Source organism: Caloenas nicobarica, chromosome 2 (genome assembly GCF_036013445.1).
Source record: "Caloenas nicobarica isolate bCalNic1 chromosome 2, bCalNic1.hap1, whole genome shotgun sequence".
NCBI lineage: Eukaryota > Metazoa > Chordata > Aves > Columbiformes > Columbidae > Caloenas > Caloenas nicobarica.
The window spans coordinates 109,485,865-109,512,058 of NC_088246.1; the positions used below are offsets into that span (position 1 = coordinate 109,485,865).

Here is a 26,194-nt window from a genome sequence, read left to right on the forward strand (position 1 = left end):
AATTAAGCACTACCAAAAAATCTGGTGTCTTGAACGACACATACAGTAATTTGGAGAATTTCAAGCATTACAGGAATTAAAAGTACAGACTGAGGATTTGAGACCCCGTTATCAAGTGTCCTCCTCAATCATTAAGTACAAGACAAGGACAGCCAGACTCATAGCTGACATTCCTGTCATCTTAAGGAATAACGCTTATTTTTCTGCTACAGGCAGATAGATTGACCTCACATCTTAGGGACACATGCACAGATGAGGAGAATGGGTCTACTGCAAAAGTCCAGTGACCCAAAAGAGTTTCAACAAAATGCAGTAACCTCATAGTGCCCTCTTTGCTCAGGCACAGTACGGTTGCATTCAGAGTTGCTTAAATGATTGGCAACTTACCTGTCTGCATGCAAACCTATCTGTGAGGAAAAGTGTGGCTATACTGCATAAGGAGAAGAAAAAAAAACCAACACACACCACACAGGAGGAAAAAAACCCAAAACTTCTAAACAGAGTTCCATCACAAGGAGTAACATATCAAACTGAAGTCAGAAGAGGGGAACTGGTCAGTCACTAAAACAACAAAAACAATGTCAAAGCATTCAAGTTCCCAAATGTGCAATACAGTAAACAAAAACTCTGAACACAAGATAATACAGATGTTACATGTACTAAATAAGCAATATTACCTGAGCATTCGCCAGATATTGTTTCAGGAAAAAAAACTTTTCTGCTTTTTATTTCCATTTTTGTTAGAGGGAACACTGAGTCTGCTCCAAGTCTGCTCTGTGTGACTGCCTCTCGAATATCCACTTTAACACACTTTTTCACAATTTGGAGAAAAAGAAAGATTTAAATAGTGAACATTGATATATTAACAAATATTTAGCTCTACTTCCTTGAGCTGTAAGAGCTCATGTTCAACTTCACATTCCAATGGAGAAAGAGTCTGGTAAGTTAAATCACCAGATCTTGTCTAACTTCAGTTCACTAAGTTTAAATATTTTTAGGACAAGTTTAACTTAGCAAATTTTTAGTAAATTTTCCTGTTCTCCTATCTAGACATTTTACTTCAATAGAAATAATAATATAAATTAGTTAAATTTAATTGACAACTCCTATGATATTCTCTGCTTACGGAGAATGGGAACCAGGCTGCCTCACACAGAACAAGCTCTGTGTTCACTTCTGCTACATAATTAGCACTTCTAAAAACTTCAGTTAATGCTAGTAAAATCTTAGCATGCTTTTTGCTTAATTGGATAGGTATTAACAGCAAAGAAATGGCAAAAGCATTATTATCTACCAGATCGCTTAAAATTTGTTTGGTTTTGCTACATTCTCTCCTTTTATCCTACTGGGTTTCTTCTCAGAAAACCTTTTCTCACATGGTAGAACATAACATAGTTAAATATGTGCACAGTGTCCATTTCCTTCTCAACTTGCTTTTTCAACAACTTTCCCATTTGTTTTGGGCTTTTTAAAGACAGTTTCCAGTCCTGTATCACACTTCAACTTACTCCATGGAGAAGGAAAGTAGATATGCTGTTTTATCCTTTCAGTGTTTTTTATTTTTCCCTCCATACATTGTTACAATTAACCCAAAATACACGCTGACTGTAAAAATAAAACCCAGGTGTGTCTATTTCTTTGTGGGAGAGTACCAAGCAGTCTTTCTGCTTTTACATTGATGAAACTGTTGGCTTCATAAATTTTATTTATATGCCTTAATTTAATCAGGGAAAAGTCTTAAAATGCATGAAGAGTAAGAACTTTTTCTAGACATTCTTTATCAAAGACTTGTTGGCCAGATGGTTAAGTTTACCTTGAGAACTCAAACAAGCTATGGTGACTTGTCCAACAACCTCCTTTAACCCCTTATTTTAAAACATCATATAGACTACTTTTATACATGCACATGTACTTATATATATTTAGCATTTCTAGAAAATTATGCATAAGTCTGGTGGGTATACAGATGCCATTTTGTTGACAATTCAGTTTACATGGTCACAACATAATATTTCTTCAGAGATGAATGAACTAAGAGTCTCAATTTGCAAACCAGCATCTTAACCATGCTGTTGGTTTGTTGTGTTTTTTTTTTTCTCCAAAGAAAACTCCAAAAATTAGAAAGAATAATGAAAGTTGGCAGAATCTGTCTCATACCTAAAAAGGTTTTAGCAACATTCCTAGACCTTACCCTAAGTAAAACAGTTGCAAACACAAATCCCAAGTAAGCCATGTACCTTTGCTCCATTGTCACTAAAGATATAGATTAGGCCACTCCAAGGAATTAATGAAGGCTTTGTGGCAAGTGATGGATTAGGACTCACCAGAATTAGTATACTGCTCCTAATAAAAGAAAAAAAAAATTAGCATGATCCTCATATTAGAATAAGTATCTACAACAGATCTCACTAGCCCTCTGCCTCCAAAAAACCACATTTTTAAGATAGCAGGTAGATGAAGATGACGTAGAGATAGTTAAATTTAAGGTTTGCAGATACCCTATATATTATCAAGCTTTAGTAGCAGAAACTTAACACTAACATGCTTTATAAACTTGACATTGATGGTTGTATAAGTGGTCACAGAGAAAGAGTAAATCTTATCTGTTGTTAACATATACAACCAGTCAGGCCATGTAAAGCAGACATGTAACTACATGTTTCAGAAAAACAAGCTTCAATGCTAGTTAACAAGGGAATCGTACTGTTCAAATGAAATAAACTGCACAAATTGCATTTCAAGTATCTTTTAAATTAATTGTAGTTTCAGAGAGGCAGCTTGCTTTCCTTCTTCCCACGCAGAACCGATTTTGGAAAAAAGAAAAGCCTTTCAAAGTTATCAGTGCTTTCCATAGTTATTTAGAGTAGGGGAGACTGAAGAGTCTAAACTCACTTGAAGCAGTTATGGCACCACACAGTAATTTGACCAGTGAGAACATAAATTCTGATTTGCAATGTTCCTTATTTTATACTATAGACATTTAAAGAAAGGAGGGGAGAAAGTAAGCAATGAAGTATTTGAAAAACAATTATTTAAAAAAAAAAAAAAAAAATCACTGAAGTGAGGGTCATTAGTTGTATGTTAGCAAAAGCACTCAAGTTACACCTTAAGAATCAGCTTAAGATGTCAGCACAGCACCTCGCGTTTGAAAAGTTTAGTGTAGGAGTAAGATCAGTCCCCATGGGAAAGTCAGTTCCATAATCATTGTCACAATATGACCATCTCTATAAACTTTAACTAACAGATGTTAATGCCCTTAAAATATTAAATCAATTTACTGATATTTCCTTAAAGATTTGTTTGGGATTTTTTTTGAGTCTCAGCAGTTTTCAGAATCTTTTCCATTCATGGTTCTCTATGTAAAGCTATGTATGTGAGATTTACTAAATACACACACTGTCTGTTATCGCAGACCATTCCACTGTCTTTGCTCCTACCAGCTTGTCTTTGACATTTACTGCAAACTTCTCGTGCAAATCCAACTTGTATGGGGTCAAAAGCCATGTGTGTCTCAGAAGCATCATGTTCAACCTAAAGACACTACCTCTCAGCACTTAACATTGCCACAGAAAGGAACAGAGCCTAGGGAAGAAACACCTTCCAAAGTCAGCACTTGCAGCCTTTGGAGATTCCAACAATTTCTGCCTCAGAAGTGCTTACCAATATTCTCAACACTGAGGCACGGCAGCATGTCAGAGGCTAATTTCAGTTCTCTTCCATGAGAAAATCTGTGGGAATGCTGCCAACTTCAGTAAGGCCTCAGGACTTCATTATTCCACAGTCAGGTAAGTTAGAGGTTGCCTTAACTCATTCCATGGAACTTAAGGGGTTTGGTCAAGGTGAAACGGGAGGTGGTCTGCTTGCTCTAGCATGGTGGAATCAGTCCTTGATCTTAGTACCTTCTTTCACCATCACTGAGAAATTAGAACTTCTCCTTTCCTGGTTGAAATCAGCTCAAGAATTCTGTTGGTCCCAGCCACCACAATGCATAGTCTAAACGACTCTGGCTCGCTCCTATCCTGACAAGACAACTGCTCTTGGCACTGCTGGGAGATGGTCATGAAAAGCAGAAAACCAGGCGAAGCCAGCTTGGTTTGCTTAAGTCAGCTGGTCCCACAGGTCTGGTTCCTACTTGCAGGCCTCTGTTCTTGATCCAGACTACTTACTCAGACTCAACATATGAGGTTTCAGCTCATTCTTTTCCAGTGAAGGGAACACATTTTAAAATTACGCAGTGCAAGAAAATTGCTTGCAGAAGGCCTTCAGCTCCCTCGTTTTAAGAAATTATTCCACGGGCAGCCCTGAGTCTAGGCTATTAGACACTCAAGATGTCCCTACTTACACAGCTACTGGAAAGATGTTCATTTTTGTCTCTCTTAGAAACTGTTGTTCTCAGCACTGATTGAATCTGCAAGAAATGGCAGATAACCAAGCCCTTCCAGAGAATCCTCTTTATTTTGTTCTCACTAGTGATGAAAGTTCCCCAGCAAAACTTCCAAGAATTTACATCTACATTAATATGGAATTAAGTGTCAAAATGTATCACATCTTGCAGAGTGATGCAGGACTGAAAAGAAAATATCTGTTTTGGGCAAACATCCACCAAGTTAAAGCAACTACTTAAATAAAACTTAGAAAGCAAAACCTACTTTTTGTGGAACATGAGACTTTTTTTTGGAAGATGAGAATAGTTTAATAACAGTCTTGAAAGCCTTTCTGAACTGCTCTTAAAAAAACCAATTCAGAAGTGAGAAGTGGTCAGAACTTTCATGCATTTTATTCTGAAAGACTTTGCTGACATCCTTGAGAACTCATACAGACATGCAGTGATGTTATGACTATGGTGCCGTAACACTGCTAGGTAAGATACAGGTGACCTGACACTGGTTTATCATTCTTTTCATACCTACAGGCACCGAGAAGCCAAAGTTGAGTGGCAATAAACAGTTTTGTCAGAATACGAAAAAAACCCCTCACAGTCAGATTCTGATGAATATCAGCACATTTGCAAATGAAACCAGTAAGTCCCCAGAAGCGAAGCAGTCTATAATAACTGGTATTTTTTGTTTTGTTTGTCTTACTGGGGGAGAAGGGTAAGTCCTTTTTCCTTCTAAACACACAGGTCATTTTTAAAACACAACAACAACAACAAACTATTGTGAAAGAAGATTTTTAAAACTTGAGCTTTGATGGCTATCCAGCTCCTGGAAAAATAGCAAGAATAATAGTATCTCTAGGCACAGAAAACTCCTGGCCTCCAGGTAACTTTGTAGGTGGCAGAACATTCCTCCTATATAGAACTATGAGAGGATAAGGTCATAAAATATAAAAGCTAGATTTGCATGTTAGCTCACAAAAAGCTAACTATTCTACTTAGTTCCAGAGTATAGCCTAAACAAACTAAAATAAATTCCTAAAAGCTAACTAAAACTAAAATTCCTAAATTAACTAAATTCCTAAACTAACTAAAACCAAATTTCTCCAAAATCTCAACACACTTCTACATGTAAATGAAACCCATAAGAAACTTACTCTGGTTCAATAACTCCATGTTGTGGGGTTATAGTAAGGCAGTGAGCTGGCCATGAAAGCTCAAATGCCAGCGGCCTATTAGAATTGTTGACAATTTCTACCTGTTCAGTATCTGCTGTTCCACCTGTAATACAAACAAAGCTATAAAAATCTAACATGCAAAAAAAATCCACAGAAGCACCCAAAATTCAGAGATACATCAATTAAGATAAAGCATCTTCTGCCTTTAAAATCTTCATAGGTATGCAGTCGATATTATACGTATACACATACATAGCACACTACCTGACAATTTAACCCAAACTATGTTCAAACCAAGCTTATTGTTTAGATAGAACACTATTGCAGCAAGAGTATTGGCCAAGCCACATTTACAAACACAAAATAATTACAAACATGGTAAGCAGTACAGTTATTTTAATACTACAATGGTTATTTTATTAACTTTAAAAAATACTTACTAATAGAAGGAGATGTCAAAGTCAAGTACTCAGGTGTAACTGCCCAAGTCTGTTGAGTGACTGATTTGTTCTCAACCAGATCATCAGTTTTCACAGGTAATGAAGGACCCTGAGGTCCTTTAACAGGAAGAACATCCAAAGTTGCATTGATAAGTCTGGCAGAATTTTCAAATCTGAAAATAAGACTGCATTAAGCAAAAGTAGTACTAAAAATAACTTATGAGTAATTATAATTGCCTATTCTTAGTATATCTCAAAATTTAATACTGAAATACAGTGTTGTTTACATGCACCTTCAATTTAATTCAATTCTCCATTATCCAGACAAAATTAATTCAGCAGCTATATCATGACGCAGCTTTTTCACACAATGTTTAGAAGCAGAAGGTACCACTTAAAATGGAAGGTGCTAAAATAAACCATTATCTTCTGGTGATAACAAAGTAAAATGCTCTCTCTATACACATTGCAGTCAGATTAAGAAGGTATGAAAGAGAGAAATAAGGCTGTACAAACTGTGCTTGACAAAAATCACAGAATACTGCAGGTCAGAAAGGACCTCTGGAGATCACACCTAGTCCAACACCCATGCTCAAAGCAGGATCAGCTACAACAAGTTGCTCAGGACATTGTCCAGTTGGGTTTTGAATTTCTCCAGAGATGGAGACTTTAACCTCTCTGAGCCACCTGTTCCAGTGTCTGACCACCTTCACCAGAAAAAAAAAGGAGGTTTTCTCATATTTGAATTGAGTTTCTTGCATTTCAGTTTGTGTTTGTTGTGTCTTCTCACTGGATACCACTGGGAAGACTCTGGCTTCCTCTCCTTTACTCCCCTATCAGGTATTTATACACATTGATAAGATTCATCCTCCCACTCAAGCCTTCTCTGCTTAAGACTGAACAAATCCAGCTCTCAGTCTCTTCTTGCAAGACAGATGCTCCAATCCTTTCATCGTCTTCATGGCCTACCATTTCACACCTTTGTTTGCAAAATACATGGCAGATAAGCTCATACATGAAAGCTAGGAATCCAGTATTTTACGATTCACCATATTTTCTTAAGTTAAAAGCTTAACTCACAACAAGCTTGATTTTAAATACTAAAACAAAAGCAGAAATCAACAGTTAAAGGAAAAATACATAACTTTTTGCACAACATTGTATGGAGCAACATTCAGCTCTTCCTCCTATTATTTCTACTTCTATTTTTAATGCTTCTGAGAATCCTGCCTCAGTTCAGGACAGCTGCCAACTTATCCCTTAAGATACCAATGGAACCAGGAGAGCAACTGATTCACATAATTGCTTGACATGAAATTTCATAAGTCAGATTAGTAGTTAAAATATTCAGATCTCTTCTACAAACTACAGTCGACTCAGAAAATGAACATCCTCATGATGTTTAGCCAGGGAATAAATTCAAACCTAGAAGAACTGTTAAAGCTATCAAGTGGGATGGGAAAAAAAAAAAAACCCACCACCACCACCACACCACCACCAAATAAGAGAAATGTCCTGCTTGCTGCTGCAGATATTTGTTTCCAATCTCTGGCTTTGCAATCCCACTATGCCTGACAAACACCTTGCTAGTTGATAAATCTGTCTAGTGTTCCAAAGTGTTCAGCATCTGGAGTTCGATAGGTACAAGCAATTCCAAGACCACATCTACATATGCAGATGTTAAAGACACCAGGACTAGGTAGGACTCTTTCTTCACCTACGTAACAGGATCTTGACAAGAAAAAACATGAAGACTCAAGAAACCACCTATGTAAATATGTTCCTCACAATGTTGATGTTAACCCATCTTTATTTTGTGTTTATGCTACACCATCTTAGTAAGTAGTACTTGTACAGAATTGGTATCTTTCTTACCCTTTTCAGAGCTTCTAAATGCTACAGCAACCTGTCTAAATAGAAGTGACACGTCCATATTGAAGACCAGGTCTCTGCCAATCTTCCAAATAAATCTTGCCAGTAACAAACCACTTTATCTGAGGGAGTGACGGGGTGGAGCAGCCATCATTCTTTTGATGAGTATAGTACAAACTACATTGAAAGGCTGGCATACGGACTGGACAAGGAAAAGGCCACTAAGTCTTCATAATATATATCTATTTCCGTCACGGACGCCCAAAATTCATTACAAGGAATGAAGCGGTTTAGTTGTACAACTAAACAACAACAACAAATGCACTTTGGCAGTGTCTATGGGGAAGGGAAAAAACCAGTAAACAAAACAAAATAACAAAACACACAACACCAACACAAACACAGTTTCTTCAGATGAAGAATGGGAAGTTGCAGATAAAGTGAATGATGTCAGTTGAGGGAACAGTTTAAACATTACCTTAACACTTTAAACAGACTATATAAAAATGGTGAGAAGAGCCACCTAGATATTATTTGGGGCCATTCTCATTCTAGAACCAGCTCTTTCACTTGTAAAGCAAGTCAGTTTTCATCATTGACCAAAGACTTTAATATTTATGATTTTAAACGGAGATGCACTTCATTTAGGCATTATTTGAGAGCTATCCTTATAGTTACATTACCTGTCCGGTTCCAAATGACGTCCAGGAGACTGCTGACATCCATCCTGATCAAAAGGAGAATATCCAACCACAGAAAGGATAACCTTTCGCATATTTGCATAGAAGAGATGGATATCATTTGTCCTCCGTGGGATCTCACATACTAAAAATAATAGAGCAATTCTAATAAGAACAAACCTATAATACTCAGAAGTTACACAGATATTTGAGATATAGACCTAGTTAACAATCTGTTGGCTAAGATATCCTAGATCATTCAAAAAATTACATACAAGTTCAGTTATCAGGCATAAATCAACATTAACATGAGATGTAACAAATCTAAATATACACCATTTTTGACTTTTAAATTACAAGACAGATATTGTCCACCTTTATACAAATGGTATAGACTAATCTGATTCTATGCCAAACTAAAGTTAAGCTTTACTTTTTTTACCCTGATGAAGATGACCCAATATATTCATAAGGCTTCACAGAACAGAATTCAACTTGAGAAGTTATTTTTCAATTACTCAGTATATTTGATCTAACACTTATTTAATTAATTATATGTGTAAATGTCCAAAAGGCCATGAATGTCAGAGTGTGATTTTAAAATAATAAAACATTTCATCAAAATGTTTAATAATCAAGTCCAAGTTTTCTCCCTTGCTTTGAGCTATTTCATGTTGAATAGACAGAATGAAGACGTGAATACTTGTCACACAGGATGCATTTGATCCGATCATTATTACCTTTGCTGAGTAGTAGATACTAGGGAGAATTCCTAATATTTATATATATCTTCTCCAACTCAGCTACAGATAAGACAGAGCAACATCTGTTGCAGAAGTGTTTTTAGTTAGAATTTACATGCATCTAGATACTTCTAACAAAGCTAAGTCTTGCAAAGGTTGTCTAGCAGAATGTGTTTTTTGGAAGAAATAATTTCTTTATCATATAAAAACCAAAATCCAGTATGGAAATATGTTCTTCCTTTAGGATGACCATTATTTCTACTCTAAGTTTCTTTTATCCCATCTCCCAACTGAATTCCGCTTAGTTCAGGAAATCATGATTTCCAAATATCCCATTAAAATATTTGACTCTTACAGCCCATCTTATTTTCACCAACTTAAAATATCAAAATGGCTAGTTCATTATATCATTAAGATAACTTTGAATGCCAAGACCACAGTACACATAAGATAAATATGAGTATATAAAAAAATTGTGACCAAATAGGGAACAGTAAGCTATATTTGACAACTTCAGGAAAGTATGCTCTCAAAAAGAGACAGAAAAACATGAAGATGCAAGAGGTAGGCCTTGTTTTCTACAGAAACAGAAAAAAATTAAGCTAGCATCAGCAAAACTCTAGTAATAAGGCAATAAGAGATAATCAAGGATGCCTGGGCTTTAACACTGGCTTGAAAACTTCTAAGCATACTCAAGAACCCAAGTATCTTCACTAGAATTTCACCTCACTGAAAACGAACAATAAACGATCTTTACATTTCCAAGTAAAGACAACACATCATCTATAGGGAAAGAACCAGACTGCAACATTTATTCAGGTGTAGTAGCCTTAGAACAGTAAAATCTTTCCGTATGTGACTAGAACTAGTTCAAGAAATAGGGTTTAAGTGTATTTGTTCATAACACTTAAGGGATTGAAGAGTTTTGAGGGAGGGACTGGTTTGTTTAGGGAGTTTTTTGTGGTTTTCTTTGTTGGGGTTTTTTTAAGGACACCTTTACAATATAGTGGGTTGTTTATTTTTTATAACATTGCTAACATAAGCAGTAGTGCAAAAAATATGAAGTTATTTAATTTGAGAAGGGAAATATATATTTTAATGTCAGCAAAGTTGTCTGCCTCTCAATTTTCAAATATAAGATATATCTGTGCATAAGAAACTGAAATTTTCAGTAAAATGAAACTTCAAGTATGTTTCGCAATTAACAATAAGATAAATACCCTCCAAATAAACAGCATTTTTGATGCTATAACATTCACAGACTCGTGTTTCATTCTGCTAGGAGAAAAGTAAATAGTTTAAATAGACAGGCGTTGAATGAAAGAAAGCAAGTTCCATCCAAATTGAGAATTTTGCTTTTACACTTCTCAAAAAAGAATAAGTGGAAAAATAAGTAGCATTCAAGCCTAAAAACACATTTTTCCACTCAAAACCCAGTATTATATTTTTCTTTCAACATGTCGTAGGCTTACCTTCTGTCACAAGCTGCTCCCCTTGAAATTCTTCATCAAATACAACATTTTTCAATAAGCTGTTTTCTGGGATTATGTGTTTTTCTACCTGAGGTTTATACATCATAGCTCTGTTAAAGAGAGAAGAAATAAGAGTCATTAAGTTACACAAGGTATTAGAAACCACAATTTGAAAAGATTGATAAGAATCTAGCATAATTTTAAATTTATCATTTCTGGAATACACCAAGCTCAAACCTGTGAGCATTTGTTTAAAACTGAAATCTTTTCATAATCTTACAATGGTTAAAGAAATAAAGAAATACCTCCTCTATTGCTGCACAGTAACAATAAACACTGAAATAATGGCTAGACATGAGAAAGAGATTTTTTTACACTGAGGATGGTCAAACACTGGCCCAGGTTGCCCAGAGAGGTGGTAGATGCCCCATACCTGGTGACATTCCAGGCCAGGCTGGACGGGGCTCTGAGCAACCTGATCTAGTTGAAGGTGTCCCTGCTCATGGCATGGGGGTTGGACTAGATGAGCTTTGAAGGTCCCTTCCAACCCAAACTGTTCTATGATTCTACGACTGGCTTACAGTAGTCAGTCATTTCAGGAAATTAGCATCTCTCAAATTATCAAGGAGACTTCAGAGGAGGTCCCATCAAGAAAAAACCAACTAGACCACATTCAATAATCAATACTATACCTGCTGACTAAAACTCAGCAAGAAACAATTTCACTCATATACCAATGACCACAAGCCAAATGAAAATATAAAGTTTCCAACACTACCTACACAGGTGCATCAAGCTTCTCAATGGGTTTTCTGTTGATCTGTAGATGAAAACTTTTACCTAAGTTTTTTCTGCCTTTTGAGAAGGATTCAATGACACTGAGCATTGCCTCAGTCCAAAGAGTTAATAAAATTCAGCAAACCAAGATGTGAACCTTGTTCAAAACTTAATACTATTGAATTTCAGTACTACTTCTTTCATGAGCCTTTTCTTTAAAAATTCAACTTACTTACATATTAGAGAGATACCAAGATAGAACACAACTCCTCTGATACAAAAAAGAAAATTTTTTTCCCACAAAATCTGCCACACTCAATAATGTAAAAAGAAAATAAAACCCTTAACTAGGATTGAACTTACATTATGTAAAAAACCAAAACAAAACCCAAACAACAACAAACCAAATCCCCACCAAACAACCTACCAGATGTAAGACTTAACTACATTTCTCCATATAAGTCTTCTGCTTTGTTCTTGCAATTTTTGGAAGCACGTTAGGAAACATACTCGTGGTAGCATATACCTCCAGTTTTAATTTTTTTATTAAACGTCTGTCTCTGTAACAATAGCAAAGTATATCTTACCTACGATACTGCTGTCTAGAAACTTCATCTCCACAAAAAAAACACACTGTTGATACCAACGTGTTTGTTTCATGGAAGTTCTCTTTGTTTTCCTTTGGATTCCACATTATAGTAATCACCTGATAAAATTAATAGATAACATACTCAGAAAAAGTTCTTATTGTTAGTATTAACATTCGGAATATGAGTCAACAAATAACTGCAATACAAGTGAAACAGGATTTTACGCAAGTGATATTTTAATAAAGAACTAGTCAGATAAAATCAATGGGATCAATGGGAATGTAATTTAAATTAACAAAAACTTGGTCATAATCAGGTATTATACTTACTTCATGTGCTCCTTCTCTTAGTACAAACTTCTCTGGAGATACTGTCATTATGCGACGTTCCATAACTGTTTTTGTCTCTAGGTCTGCAAAGCACAGAGCTTTAACATAGGCAGCCCGAGAACCCGTATTTCTTATGCGGAAAGAAGCTTTCCTTAATCTTGTGGGTGATAATCCATCCAGTGTTACCATGTAACTATCTGACAGTTTTTTTACATTTTCTAAAGTTATATAGCTTGTTCCTCCATATCCGGATAATGGTATCTGAGGGAATAAAAGGAGGAGGAAAAAAAAAAGGCAAAAAACCACAAAAAAGTAGTACTTCAAATGAAAGAAAGCTTCCATTAAAACTTCTGTACAACTATAGTAAACTACATAAAGAGTCACAGAAAGAAATGAAAATGCCTAAAATGTGAATTAAAAGACTTTGCAAGAAATAGAAAAGCCTAAGTTTATTCAACCTGATTCAAGTTTCAGTGAAAATTAATTTAAGGCCTACCCAAAAAACAAGACCAGTTCAGATTTTTTGACATGTTTAGAGGCAAAATCTTGGGCTACTTTTAACAGAGTACATAAAAATATTTCTTCTTTCATGAGGGGAAAAAGTGCATGCAAAATTGAAGCTAATGTTCAAACTGTAAAATTTAGTGCCCATACAATTTTTAACAAGTATACAGATATGCACAGTGTATATCTTGAAAAGTTTCGACCTCTTCATAGAAACAGCTATTCGGTGCTAGATTTAAAATAATTACGAAAAATGTATGTTTAAAGTTATTAGGAGTAAGGTTTGGACTCTTACAGTAAACTTAATTCCTGGCTGTGATCGAATCCCCAGCTGTTTGATTTCCAGCTTTGCAAAGAAGTAAGTTACTCCAGTAGGTGTAAACATCAAGTATATGTTAGTGTCTTCTTTGGGACGGATTTTGAGTTCCCAGTTACTAGTTAGGCGTTCTTCTGATCCAAATATACTTTGCAACTGTAAAAACAAAGGCATCAGAAGTGAGTGACTACAATGGGAAAAACATATAGTAACAACAGTTACTTCACTAGTAACCCAAAATTAACTTCTTCAAAATCTGGATTAATTCAGTTGACAAAGGCACATATTTAAGGTTGCAAAGCTTAATATGCAATAGAAAAGACTGAGTTCAAGATACTTTATATTCCCACAATGAGCGTATTGATGCCTCTCAGGTTAGACCATAGAGTTTTTTTGCTTTCAATCCACAATATGTGAAGGCTGAACTTAACCAGCACTACATCAATTCTCTCTCAGTTCAAGATTATAGATATAAAACCTGAATATCAGGGGAAAAAAAACCAGGATATAAATCTATGCAGACTATGTAACAAAAAAACACCCCCTCTAGTTATGGTAATTCCCAAAGGCTAATTCCAGTTTTTCTTTCCTCCCTTGCTCATGTACACCGAGTCCCTCGGAGTGAGGTCTGGAATCCCTCCTGCAAGAAATGCCACTGTTTACTCCACCAGTTATTGACCCTGTTGTGCTACAGCAGCTTAAGATCTGTAAACTGAGCCCCAGTTTGCTGCAGCACTGTTACCGTTTCAGCTCTTCCTAAAATTGCCAGTGCAGCTTAAGTTCTGCTACCGTGTCCATTTTGCAGTCTCAGAGCAAATACTCTCATCACCTGCTAATCACCGACATTTATAAAGAAACAAGACCTCAGGGCAAAGACATTTTTATTATAAACTTATCCTGATAATTTTATTAAACACTAAAGAGAAATTTTCATGACAGTTACCTGAAAGCAGTCTTGATCCTGGCCTCTTATCACTAGTCTTAAATGCTGGGTCACAGATGGAGAGTCATTTCTTAGAGTTAACTTCTTCTGGCTGAAAAATATGAAATTTATATTTTACAACAAATGTAAATTAACTGCATATATTTATTCATGGAAACAATGGAAATGAGACAGTCAATTTTAAAGTTATTTCATGGAAATGAAATACCTCTTGATACAGAATATTTTAGCTAGAAAGTTATTTCTGTATTTTTAAACTTCCAGACTGTACAATATTATACACCATTACACATCAGTCCTCATATAGCAAAATAACCCCAAAGTATGTATAAACACAGCTTTTCTAAAGTTCCAGTATTGTACTTAACAGCTTGAACTTTTAAAGCAAGTTGTGTTAATACAAAAATAAAACACAACACACTTTAAGACACAGTTACAATTTATTATCCAGAGTTGCTTAGTTATGCAGAAACAGTCTTATGAGTTCTGGCCCAGATTCACTGGAACAGTTGTAAAGAACTAAATTAAGGATAACTTTTCCTTTTCATGTACTTTTCAACACAATAGTACCACAGAAAGTTACAGCCACTTAGCAGTAACAGGTTGACAAAAAAGTAAATTTTTTTCTCTCCTTTATTTTTTCTGGCTTCTGGCACTCAGATCCTTCCTTGACAGAGGAAGGAAACCTCTCCAGCAAGAAGAGTGAGTGTCTTTGGCATTTTAACAAGTCAAAAAACAATCGCAGAAGGATGTGACAAGCCCTAAACCTGGTAAAAACATAAAGGAAGATGAAGGATCATGCAGTTAGAATCAAAGAGGATAGAGAGAGAGCAAATCCTCTGCCCAGTTTTCAGTTGCAGACACTGTTTCGTATTCTGTTGGAACAAAAATTTTGAAAATAATTTCAGATTCCTAAACCAAATTGTGAATCAAAACTATTTTTCAGGAGGAACACAAAATAAAAAGGTAGCAGCATACAGGGAAGAGAAAGTGTTTCCCAATCACCAAACAGCTGAAACTTCTATGTTAGAAATAGACTATCTGAACAAAACAGAAAAATAGGAATATAGCCATCAGAAACAGTTTTTGGCTACAAACGTGGATCACTTTCAAACAATCGGGAACATTATCAGGTTGCTCAAAAAGTTCAGTATCAAAACAACAGTGGGTTACTCTCTAAAGTAATACTTACCACAGATCTAGAGATCTGCAAAACTTGCAGCCTTTACATACAAAAGAAGCAGAGTATATCTAAACAATTATGTACAGTTTCACTAATCATGGAATACTGACGCTGTAAACTTGAAACTAAAAATGTTCAGACACAGACTAGTCTGAATGACAAGATAATAATAATAATTAGGGATGCAATGGATTCTCCCTCACTAAAAGTTTTAGCATTGGAACACATTCAAATTCAAATAAATCAATTCAGGGAAGTTCAACAGCCTATGCTATTCAGATGGTCAAATTACACTGCCAGAATAGATTCTTCTATAGTCTTAATGGATGAATTTAATAAAAACAAGCATAGAGATTTATCTCTAGTAAAAGGTAGGGGTTGAGAGATCCAACAGAATTTTTCCATCGACTTGATTGGAAAATATTTTTCCACTACATTTCTACTTACATAACAAACTAATCTTACAGAATCAGATATTATTCTAACAATAACCAAAGAGCCCTGAAAGATTCAAAATGCTCAAACAAGATTCCAGTTTGTTTCCAAAAATTTCTTGCACAAAAAAATTAGTCATAATATACTGCTTCTCTCACTTGAGTCACAAAACAGTTTAGTTCATCACCTGTGGATTACTAGTGTGACTAGGGACAGTAAGGAAGTTTTACTTCACATAAGTGCAATATAAAATACTTAACACGATATTTTACCTGAACAGCTGCCCAGTTTATACTTACACGGATGCTCCAATCATTACTCCTCCCCAGGCAATGAACTGCTTGTTGGAGAGAATGGGGGGAATGTCCGAGCAGCGAGCAGCTGTAGACACAGGTCTGTTTGCCTCAGGCGCCACCTCACCTTTTATCACCACCTCATACTGAGGCCCGGATGGCAGCACAAGGATTTTCAAAGTACTTTGAAAATAAATAAATAAATTTAAATTCCACCATGGAAAAAGATTAGCTGATGAAAGAAAACATAACTGAAAAAAATTACAGATAGGCCTTTTTAAACTACCTTCTTGGGGCAAAAATACAAATGCTTTTTTTTTTTTCCCTAATTTTATGATGAAGGCCAGCTTTAGGCACAGCAAAATTTAAATCCTTTGGTTTGCAAATATGCATGCCATATGTACCTCAAGCAATCTTCTGAAGTATTTCATCTGGAAATGGTTCAGATAAGTATTTCGGAGACTACAACTAGGCCAATTATTTTTTGCCTATGCTAACTTCTGATTATTTTGACAAAATAATTTTGGAGAGGAACAAATTCTGGCTGTCTCTATGTACAATAAAGAGACGCCTTTCGAAATACCTGTGAAACTTCAATGAAGTGTTACAAGTGTGAGATACCCCGAAGCATCAAAATTAAACTCTGGGTTCTGTTAACAATGGTAGCATTCTAAGCCACGAAGCCAAGATTTTTTCCCTCTGTTTCCTGGGATTGCTGTCAGAAAGAGCACTGAACCCACAGACAAGGACCCAGCCACCTACAGCTGTCTTTTCCTGGTGCAGTCTCTGCCCTACAGGACACAAGCGCAGTGCAGGTGACTGCTGCCTTCTTCAGGCAGAGCAGAGAAAGAGATGAAGGAGAGCATCAGGTGTACAGATTCAAATGATGAAGTAGAAATAAAGGTGCTAGTACTGGATAGGAAAGCTGAACATAAGTAGCTAAGAAGACAGAGAAGAAATTAGACACACGCAAAATTTAAAAAAAAAAGTAACCAGGCAGCACTTTATTTTTCCTAATGAAGGGAAACATAAGTCAGCAGAGAAATAAAACAAAAGGCTAAAGTATATAGTGAAGGAAGTGGAGATTGGAAGTATCTAACCAACAATATAGGGAACGAGAGAAAAAACAATCAAATTGGCTGAAGCATTTTCAGTAGCACAGACGCCCTTAGAGCCAGGAAAGAAACTCAAGAATCTCCACTCTGTCATTAAATCCCTGTGATGCCTACTGACACAGCCCTGCATCCCACCAGCGGGGAACATGAACTCTTGTTACTGCTTTAGTTAATTAGTCTTTTGGCAGCACTTGCAAGTGGACTGCAAAGTTTCCAACCTTGCTGAGTACCCAGAGGCTGTAAAGCAACACAGTTACACATAAGGCCACAGGAAAGCAAAGATTAATCACTTTGAGTGACTACCCATTAGGATCACTTGTCATTAGCACAGAACTTTTCACAGTTTAATGCACTGAGTAGGCCCAGTAAAGCTACATAGTGAAGCTGGACATATTTTGGACAGATTCCTTTGTTCATTCCTGCTCTATTATTGCAGAAGCTGGAAAACATGTTCACAAAAGAGAAAAAGCTGCTCTGGAGAAAAGTCATTGCCTCTTCCATGACACCAAAATGGTCACTTAAACCAATCAAATCTATTCTGCAGAATTAAGATTGACAGGTGCTAATGTGCAAAAATATTAATACTGTTGCAGATATAAGCATTTGTAACATGTACATTAGTGTTGTACAGGATTTACAGCTGAACTTTTATTTGATTATGGCATCCAAAATTAAGGAATACTTTTGATCCTGGTCTCTGCTTGAGTGTGCTGGCTGGGCTGAACCACGGTAATTTTCCATGAGGTTAATTTTCTTGTTGATAGTTAGTACGGTCCTTTGTTTTGAATGTAGTTTGAGAATAACAAGATAGCAACCTGAGATGGAGTTGATGTTTTCTTCCAGTAACTTTCAGTGTTTGGGACTTAGAAAGGAGGGAAGAATTCACTGATGTTGATACTTATTGATAAGGAAGCCAAGGTCATCCCTCAGTTTCTCATGTTTTGCAAGTGAGTGAGTGTGTAATGCTGGGAGCAGCAGATCCAGGACAGATGACTCAAGTTGGCCAACAGAAGTATTCTATACCATGAACGTCACATTCCATATTCAAGTGGGATGTTGTTGGGAACAGCCCTCTTTCCTCAATGGCCACCGTCTCTGAGGGGGTCCTGCTCCTGTTCCTGCTCGTAGTACTTTCCCTGTTCCCTGCTGTTGCTCTCTGCAGCTTTACTGAACTCGCTGTGCTTGCAGCATCCACCTGCTTGCCGGGAGCACACATTCTAGTGGCTAAGTATTTGCTTTGTATCATTTTTTTACTATTATTTTACTAAATCTGTTTCTATTTCAACCCGTGAGTCTTTCCTCCTCTTTCCCTTCCTTCCCACCAGAGAAGGAAAAGTTAAGTGAGCAACTGTCTTGCTGTTTAGCTGCCAGCCCAGTGCTGAACAGCAACATTGAATTTTTTCATATGGAAAATACAAATAACATGTCCCTGTCTCAGCCAAATGAAGAAGAGGGAAGCAATTGAAAGGGCTGCTGAAGACAAGTATTTTAAAGCTTTGCTGTACTTCAGAAACAAGTACCATATAAAGGGCTTCAGGGACTTACTCCATTTATTTACACTAAACAAGTCTCAGGTCATCTGGTGATCTGTGATGGGAAATACTAGCTACTCATTAAGCTACATACAGCAAAAGAGGCAGGGATAATATGGAATAGGTGAACTCCAGCAAAAAATCTGCTCTTTAATGAATAAGGACTCTCAAGTCAAAGTTTCCTCTGTGGGTAAAACTTTCAATTTGTTCATGACCTTCAGGTCAGAAGTAGCTCTGTTTAGCACAGGCAGCACAAAATCAGTTATGTTACCTTTCTGTAGTCATTACAGTTTTTGGCAAAAACAGGACGGTCACTTCTCGTTCTTCTCCAGGAAGAAGGAAAAGATCCTCCGGTTCAACAGCAAAGCAGCTGTTCTGATCTGATGCCTGAAAGTGGGCAAGAGGAAAAGGGAGGGTTGGTTACTTATTTTAAGGGAGTAAACACTTCTACAACATGTAATACAATCTGGTTGTGCATCTGTTGTACATACAGTTCAGACAATTCAAATACACCTGGCACCTTCAGAACTTTCCCATAACCCTGCACTAGTTACACTCTTCTAAAGTTGGACACTATAGTACAAATATCTCTAACAAAGGCATTTCAAGACATGAGCTCCATATACAACACTGAAGGGGCCACAGAGAGATTTAAAGAATTTAACAGTAAGTACAACACAGGACTCATACACCACTAGTGAAGTTAATGTCACCAGTCTCAACGGTGGTACCAATCATTACTGGTATCAATTAGTATCCAATATCATCACATTTATGTGACATTTGTGATACTAGTCATGCATCCTATTTCCATGGGCTCCACTCAAGAAATGATGGGCTCACCATTTTTTTTTTTTTTTTTCTAATTAAATGTAAAAGGGGACTAACTGCTTCTTCTGTTGACATGAAATGCTCAGTCTGGGACAATACTTTCCATGGATTCTCAAGAAAATTAAAGGAAAGAGATCACATATCTGAAAAAAAACTTGCTTCATACTTGCGTTGGCAAGACGTCCACTGAAAACTAAAGATGTTTCCCAATGCTAATTTTCCTTTGTGCTCTAAACGGCCTTTAGTCCAGTAGCTAATTAACATCTGCTGTGCAGCACAGGATTCACTACTTTTACGTATGTTACACACTTGTTAAAATCTATTTGTTAAAAAACGTAAAAGCATGCTTGTTAAAACAAATATAACTGAAGCTGAGCTACAAAACTCTCATATGCTTTTTCCAATAATGTGAGCTAATCTCTTTGCTATCTTTCATTTTCTTTATGTAACTTTTAAACCTTTTGTCAAACCACACAGTTGAGTTAGGATCCCAAGGCTCATCTCTAGTTTCAGTTCATCATTTCAAGAGGGAGAAACCAACCTACCTTAATTTTCAAATATACACCAATGTTTCCAGCATTTTTCAATGGCAGCTGCTGTTTGGCTGTTGAACTCACACTAGTAGACAGATATATTGTCTGGAAAAAGTAAAGAAGTGTGTCTGTATACATATATAATAAAACCAAACATCACAAAAGAAGTAGGCTAAGAGAGAAACTACTATTAAAACACTTTGTAAATACATGCAAACCTGTAAGCCCTTTGGAGCGTGTATCCTTGCTGTTCCAGCTCTTGCTCGCAGAGGAATACTTCTGATCACACTGCTGGGTCCTGGACTATCCACTTCCACATCAACTCTGGCCAAGAATTCATCTGCTGGACCCAAGGAATCTAGGAACAAAAGCAAGTCTGCTAGCAGCAAAGGCCATTCCCATGGATCCATGTCTCACCAGCTACTGTCCAATCTTCACATACTAATGTTGTGCAGATATTAACAGAAGCTCTCCCATTACCCTGGCAATACTTTTTTTCTTTGAAGTCTCACAGGTTCTTATTTAAGAGTTTTATCTTTCTGTCAAAAGTGGCTGAAACTGTCCCTAAAGCAAACAACAACAACAAATCTTAACATACTAGCCAAGCTAGTTCATGTATGCACTATTTACTATTTAGGAAGCCAGAAAAACTCAGAAGCTTCTTCAAATTTCTCATCCGTTTTGCAACCAATACAATATTTTCTTAAGTGACTATTTAATTCCCTCAGCAAAAGGAGTAAAGCAAATTTCACACATCTTGTAGCAGATAACCACTGTGTATCATCTGATACTGAAGTAGAAATACCCCTGTTAACATCTAAAAGATTAAGACAAAGTATTCTGCCTCCTTCAGTTACTAAAACTGAACGTGATATCCGAAGTACTAAGACATACAAATCAAAGATGTAATGTTTAATTCCAAGTTTGCAGCCTGTTCCTGTAATTCTAACACATACATACATTAGAAGTCAAATTTGTTTTAGTTGAAATGAAAATCAAATTGCTATACCTGAACAAGACACTTGTTTCTTAGGTGCATGGAACAGAACCCAAACTGTTAAAGCTTCAGGATCCTGAAAAATAAATTGGTTGACTCATCTTACATGAGGGAGAGAATTACTGAAAAAACAAACGAATAAACAAAAAACCCACAAACAAAAACAAAACAAACCCACAACACAAACCCACAACCTAGCAACAAAACTATACCGTTCAAATAGGCAGACTCCCTAAAAAATCATTACTGTGAACTCAGACATTCAGAATTATCATTTCAGACAGCAAGTAACATGAAGAATCAGTCAAGTAAGAACTACTCACTTGCCCATCATAGCTTGCATGTATCACATGATTTAAAACTGATGGAGCTGTTGTCTGAGAAACCGCATCCGTTTGGAGCAATTGCTCTTTAGAAGGATTAACTGGTTCCTTGGAAAATGTGAAGCAACGCCAAGCTACAGCATTCTGTCAAAGAAAAAAGTATTTAAAGTATTAAATCTCTTATTGTCACTCACCAAATTGCTGAGAAATGCAAGGCAAGTAGTTTGGAAAAAAATAATCAAGGATTAGCCTGTAATTTCAGTTGCTATGTGATAGCCCAGCAAACCCTCTAAAAAGTCAGAAACTCGTATGCAGTAAACGGAGAGAAGCTGAACTGGTTATTTTAAATCTTCAAGAAGTGCGGCTGTTCAAGACCAAACCTCACTAGTCACCAAGACGACCCAAATCAATCTTAACATAAGGCCAGTCCTTTCTTTTTCCCCCATACAAGGAAACGAGACCAGCTGTTCTCAAAGCACAGAACAGCAGCCAGCCTGGCCAAAAAAACTGAAACCTGCATTGCCACAGAGATGCAGAGAGGAACATATTGTAGCCTATAACACAGGCTGTTATTGTCCAGTGAGAGACAAAGCAGAGAGTGAAGAGACCTGCTCCTGCTCAGGAAGGAAAAAAAATACATTAAACTTGCTATGAAGCAAGTTTGGCTGCTTGTTTTGATAGTCAGCTGTTCCACTTGAGCAGTGGAACACATCTCGAGCTTCTCCAAGGGAAGGTTCGAGTAACAGCCCTTTTGCTACCTGCTGCCCTATGCTCTCAAAAAAGGCTACACAGAAGCAGCTGGATTGTAAGAAATGAAACAAAACCACAAAACCCACCCCACAAGCACAGAAAAAACACCCCCACACACCTATCCCAGAAGCGTTTTTGTTAGTAACATCATAGCCGACTCAGATTTTATTTCCTGACTAACCAAAGATTTCTTGGGAATCTCACATCTAGTGTCCAAGGTATGCTTCTTAATGACAAAACCCAAAGTGTTTTGTTATTAACATTCAGTATTACAAGAAGTTAACTTCCATATATGGGAAGTTTACTGTACTTACTGCATTAATAATAAGTCTAATGGGCACAAAAGCATGTGTCTTGTTGATAAGTTTTAGCGGAAGAGCCTTCCAACTGCCAGAAGTCAAGTCACCAAAATCCAGATAATCTTTTTTTCCTGTATCCACCTGGTTTTAAGGGAAAACAAAACTTATAAGGAAGGGAAATCTCCAAAACATGCTACCATACAAAAACATCAGGAAAGTAAAGCTGTTGTTCACCTATTCCATCCTGTGAACGCGACACCTGTATATAATACACACTTCCTACCAGGGGTAGGAGTCGTCTAAGAAAAATGTTTCCTTTGATATCACAAGGAGTTGCATCCAACTGGCTTTCTCCCACATATTTTGCCTCAATCAATTAATCCAATCTTAGTGCAATATTTACCCACCAAAATCCAGTGCACAATCAAATTACTTTGGCTAATTTAAAGTAAAATTTAAACTATCATTATTGCTAGCAAGTAAGAAATGTCAGATAAAATGCCATTTTAGCAAGTTAAATGTTAGGGAAAAAAAAAAAAGGACTAGTTAATTTTTCAATAGCATAACAATACTCAAGTGTAGTGATCTGCAGCAAAATACAGCTTTTTTTCTGGTATTTTTTCCAGTCTCAGAAATATAAAAACATATGCAGAGATTTAGTGTAGGGTTTAATTTTAAATTAAATATGAAGCAAGATTGAATGAACTATACCATGAAGAATGATGGATTTTTGCCAAACTGTGTATTTAAAAAATGCATTAAAATTAAAACATATGGAAGAAGCATTAAAAAAATTATCCATTCATGTGTATTCAACTAGAATATAATTACTTTAAAAGATACACTTAGCCCAAAGCAGGTTAACAGATCACGTTAAAATGAATGAAAAATTGTTAACTGTAGTTAATCACTGAAAATTTGAATTTATCAGTGAGGTCACAGGTTATCATGTAATTTGTTCCAGCACCTCCAAAAGTACCATCAAGCCCATTTCTGCCTAACCATGCCCTTTAATTTAGGACTACATAAAACCAGATTTCATTCTTAATGTCACACTGTCTTCCACATGGTTGTTCTTCATGATAAGACATAAGGCCTACTTGATGTAAAAAAAATGAAGAAATCCTTACAACTGGAAAGAAATGTTTTCTGTTATATTTTAAAGCCCAGTGGTATCCAACACAGCAGATACTTATAAAGCACTAGATGTTCAAAAACTCATCCATTCTTCTAATAATGAAAAAGTGATACTTTTTAATGTATTCTTTTCAAACAGTTGCATAATCATTCTTCATTTCCAGCTGGGTGCGTTTCCACAACTAAACATCCCAGATAGATATAAGCTTCTCAAACATTCTCTTCTATTCCTCCCCACTCCAAACAAGAGAAATTCCAGGTTCCTTTGAGGAACAACCTTTCATTCCTGTTCTTTGCTAGTGTCATTAAACTATTCATAAAATTTAAAAACACACCACATAACCCTCCCCACAATAAGTAGTTACTTACTTCTAAATCAGGATTTTCAGCAACTGCTGTCAGCACTACCCTACTCGCCAAAGCTTCTGCCTGAACAATTGTCTCAGCATCTGCAGAAACTGGCCAAGATGAAACATTGAGAATATACTGGAAGATCCCTGAATGACAAGGTAAGAAAAGTATTTTCAGATCGTTGGTAGAATAGGATCCTACGATGGTTTTGTTCTTGAAAACTAGGCATTGGTATTTCACAGGATCCACCTGAAAGACAAAATCTCTGTCATTTTCAACAGACCTCTTGCCAGAGGACAGCTTCTTTCAAAATACCACATTTAACTGGCACCACTGCTCAGCACAGAAATTTTGTATATTATTGCATCTTCGTATTCATGTCCCACTTCCATTTCACTCAACTATGGGCATTTTCTTTTAATTTAAGAAGTTAGACAAGTCAGCCCAAAAGTTGCTGGACTTCCTTTCCAGCATCTAGTGAAAGATTAACACTGGGAATATAGTATTTATTACATTTGAAAATTAATTCATAAGTAAAATCCTGATTTTGAGAAAGGACATCAGTACAAGAAATAAAGTTAATTCTACTTGGTGCTTTCTGCCATTGAAGAAGAAGGGATATATATATCTATATAGATATATATACTCATATATACATGCATATATGTACACAAACACGGAATTGTGATTTGGTGTTTTTTAAAGAGGAAATACTCAGAGAAAACAAGAGTAAAACCAGAAGTCATGCTCCTGGAAAGACATGTGCTACATCTGCTGGAAGAAATATACCCAAGGGGAATAACGATTTATAAGACTTACAAACAACAAAATAAATTGTCTGTCAAAATATTGTCTGTCATTTCTCAGTAAAAAGGACCAAACAAAACCAGCAGGAACCAGATTTAAAAAAAGAAAAAAAGCAGTAGTGCATAGAATCCACAACTGGACTGCTGACATCACTACACAATTTCAAAAGATTAATTAAATAAAGATCAGTCCACCAAAAACTAATAAGAACAGAAATAACACCTAGCTCAGAAGTTCCCAAACATCAAATTGCTAGAAGCTCAGAATATACTATGCTTGTTCCATTGTTATATTCTTCTCTACTAAGAGTATTTATCAGTAAAGAAAATTAAATTATACTAATGGACCTTTAATCTAACTCGTTCTCCTGTTCTTGAGATCGTTTACCTCTGGGAACTACTACTATGCTGATAGAAGTAGACAGAATTTAACAAAATTGAAGTACAAGGTGCCCAATCTGTGGCCTACAAGCTACATGTAACCTAGAGAGCAACCCATCCAGCTTGAAGCCTGCTCCAAATATTTCTTCTTCTCTGTCACACAGGATCTCCCTAATTTCATAAAAACTGGGAGCAAACTCTACAAAATGTTTCAGCAGTAAGAGTCCCCAGCATGGATACTTTCTTTTCTAGGGCTGAATTTTCTTGCATACAAAGGTGGGAATAAACAAGCAGTAAACTCAAACCTATCACAATTTACACAAGCAAAACAATTCTGCAAGTCAGTTCCCGCATGTGGCATTTACCTCCACTATTCCTGCCCCTTGGAATAGGTCAGGTGGCCTGGCTGAAAGAAGGTAGCACTGCTTTTGTGCATATTAACTATAAAATGGGAAAAATTTACAGATCTGTACAGAGGGCTCTAATTTTACGTATGACATCTGATAAGATTACAGCATTATGCCTGTAACTTTATTGGAAAAAAAGAAAACAAGGTCTTACCTTTACCCCATTCACTGAAACACTGAGTATTCCAATGCTGACCTGCAACCACCGTTCAGTTGGATTAAAAATGCCAAGAACTGTCTGTGATGCAATTCCCACACAACAGGCATTAGGGAACTTCAATTCCTCTGGTACTTTTATATGTCCTTTGGAAGAAAATACAATCCTGTTAGTACCAGGTACCCAGAAGCAAATCAGCACTCAGGCTGTCATCATGTCAAGTTCGTAAACTCATTAAACAAATTCTTCGTTATGGAAACAAAATGTTTGGCTCCTACAGTTTTCATAAGAATGTTTTCCACAAGCCTGATACTCATGATTTCAAGCAACTGTTTATAATTTGCTTCTTGCTTGGAGTTCTAGTGTCAGGAACAAAAACACTTATGGAAGTAGCACATCCCATGCAGACACTAACCCACAAGTATATGTATTTATATATAGATAT

At 36.4% G+C, this 26,194-nt stretch overlaps 1 protein-coding gene across 6 annotated transcripts in view; it reads right to left on the reverse strand.

Annotated features, from left to right (window-relative positions):
- The window catches only part of CEP192 (centrosomal protein 192), a 68,589-nt gene that overhangs the window by 15,095 nt on the left and 27,300 nt on the right, over positions 1-26,194 (reverse strand). For all 6 annotated transcript variants that reach the window (XM_065629188.1, XM_065629190.1, XM_065629191.1 and 3 more), the window contains 19 exons: positions 25,747-25,895; positions 24,017-24,247; positions 22,526-22,651; positions 21,462-21,605; positions 21,151-21,214; positions 20,360-20,499; positions 20,154-20,246; positions 19,049-19,164; positions 16,137-16,313; positions 14,220-14,310; positions 13,256-13,432; positions 12,457-12,717; positions 12,125-12,243; positions 10,761-10,870; positions 8,549-8,690; positions 5,994-6,166; positions 5,533-5,656; positions 2,238-2,343; positions 678-810 (listed from right to left, as the gene is read on the reverse strand). In XM_065629188.1, the coding sequence (XP_065485260.1) occupies positions 678-810; positions 2,238-2,343; positions 5,533-5,656; positions 5,994-6,166; positions 8,549-8,690; positions 10,761-10,870; positions 12,125-12,243; positions 12,457-12,717; positions 13,256-13,432; positions 14,220-14,310; positions 16,137-16,313; positions 19,049-19,164; positions 20,154-20,246; positions 20,360-20,499; positions 21,151-21,214; positions 21,462-21,605; positions 22,526-22,651; positions 24,017-24,247; positions 25,747-25,895 (2,676 nt within the window). The remainder of the gene's footprint in view (positions 1-677; positions 811-2,237; positions 2,344-5,532; positions 5,657-5,993; positions 6,167-8,548; positions 8,691-10,760; positions 10,871-12,124; positions 12,244-12,456; positions 12,718-13,255; positions 13,433-14,219; positions 14,311-16,136; positions 16,314-19,048; positions 19,165-20,153; positions 20,247-20,359; positions 20,500-21,150; positions 21,215-21,461; positions 21,606-22,525; positions 22,652-24,016; positions 24,248-25,746; positions 25,896-26,194) is intronic.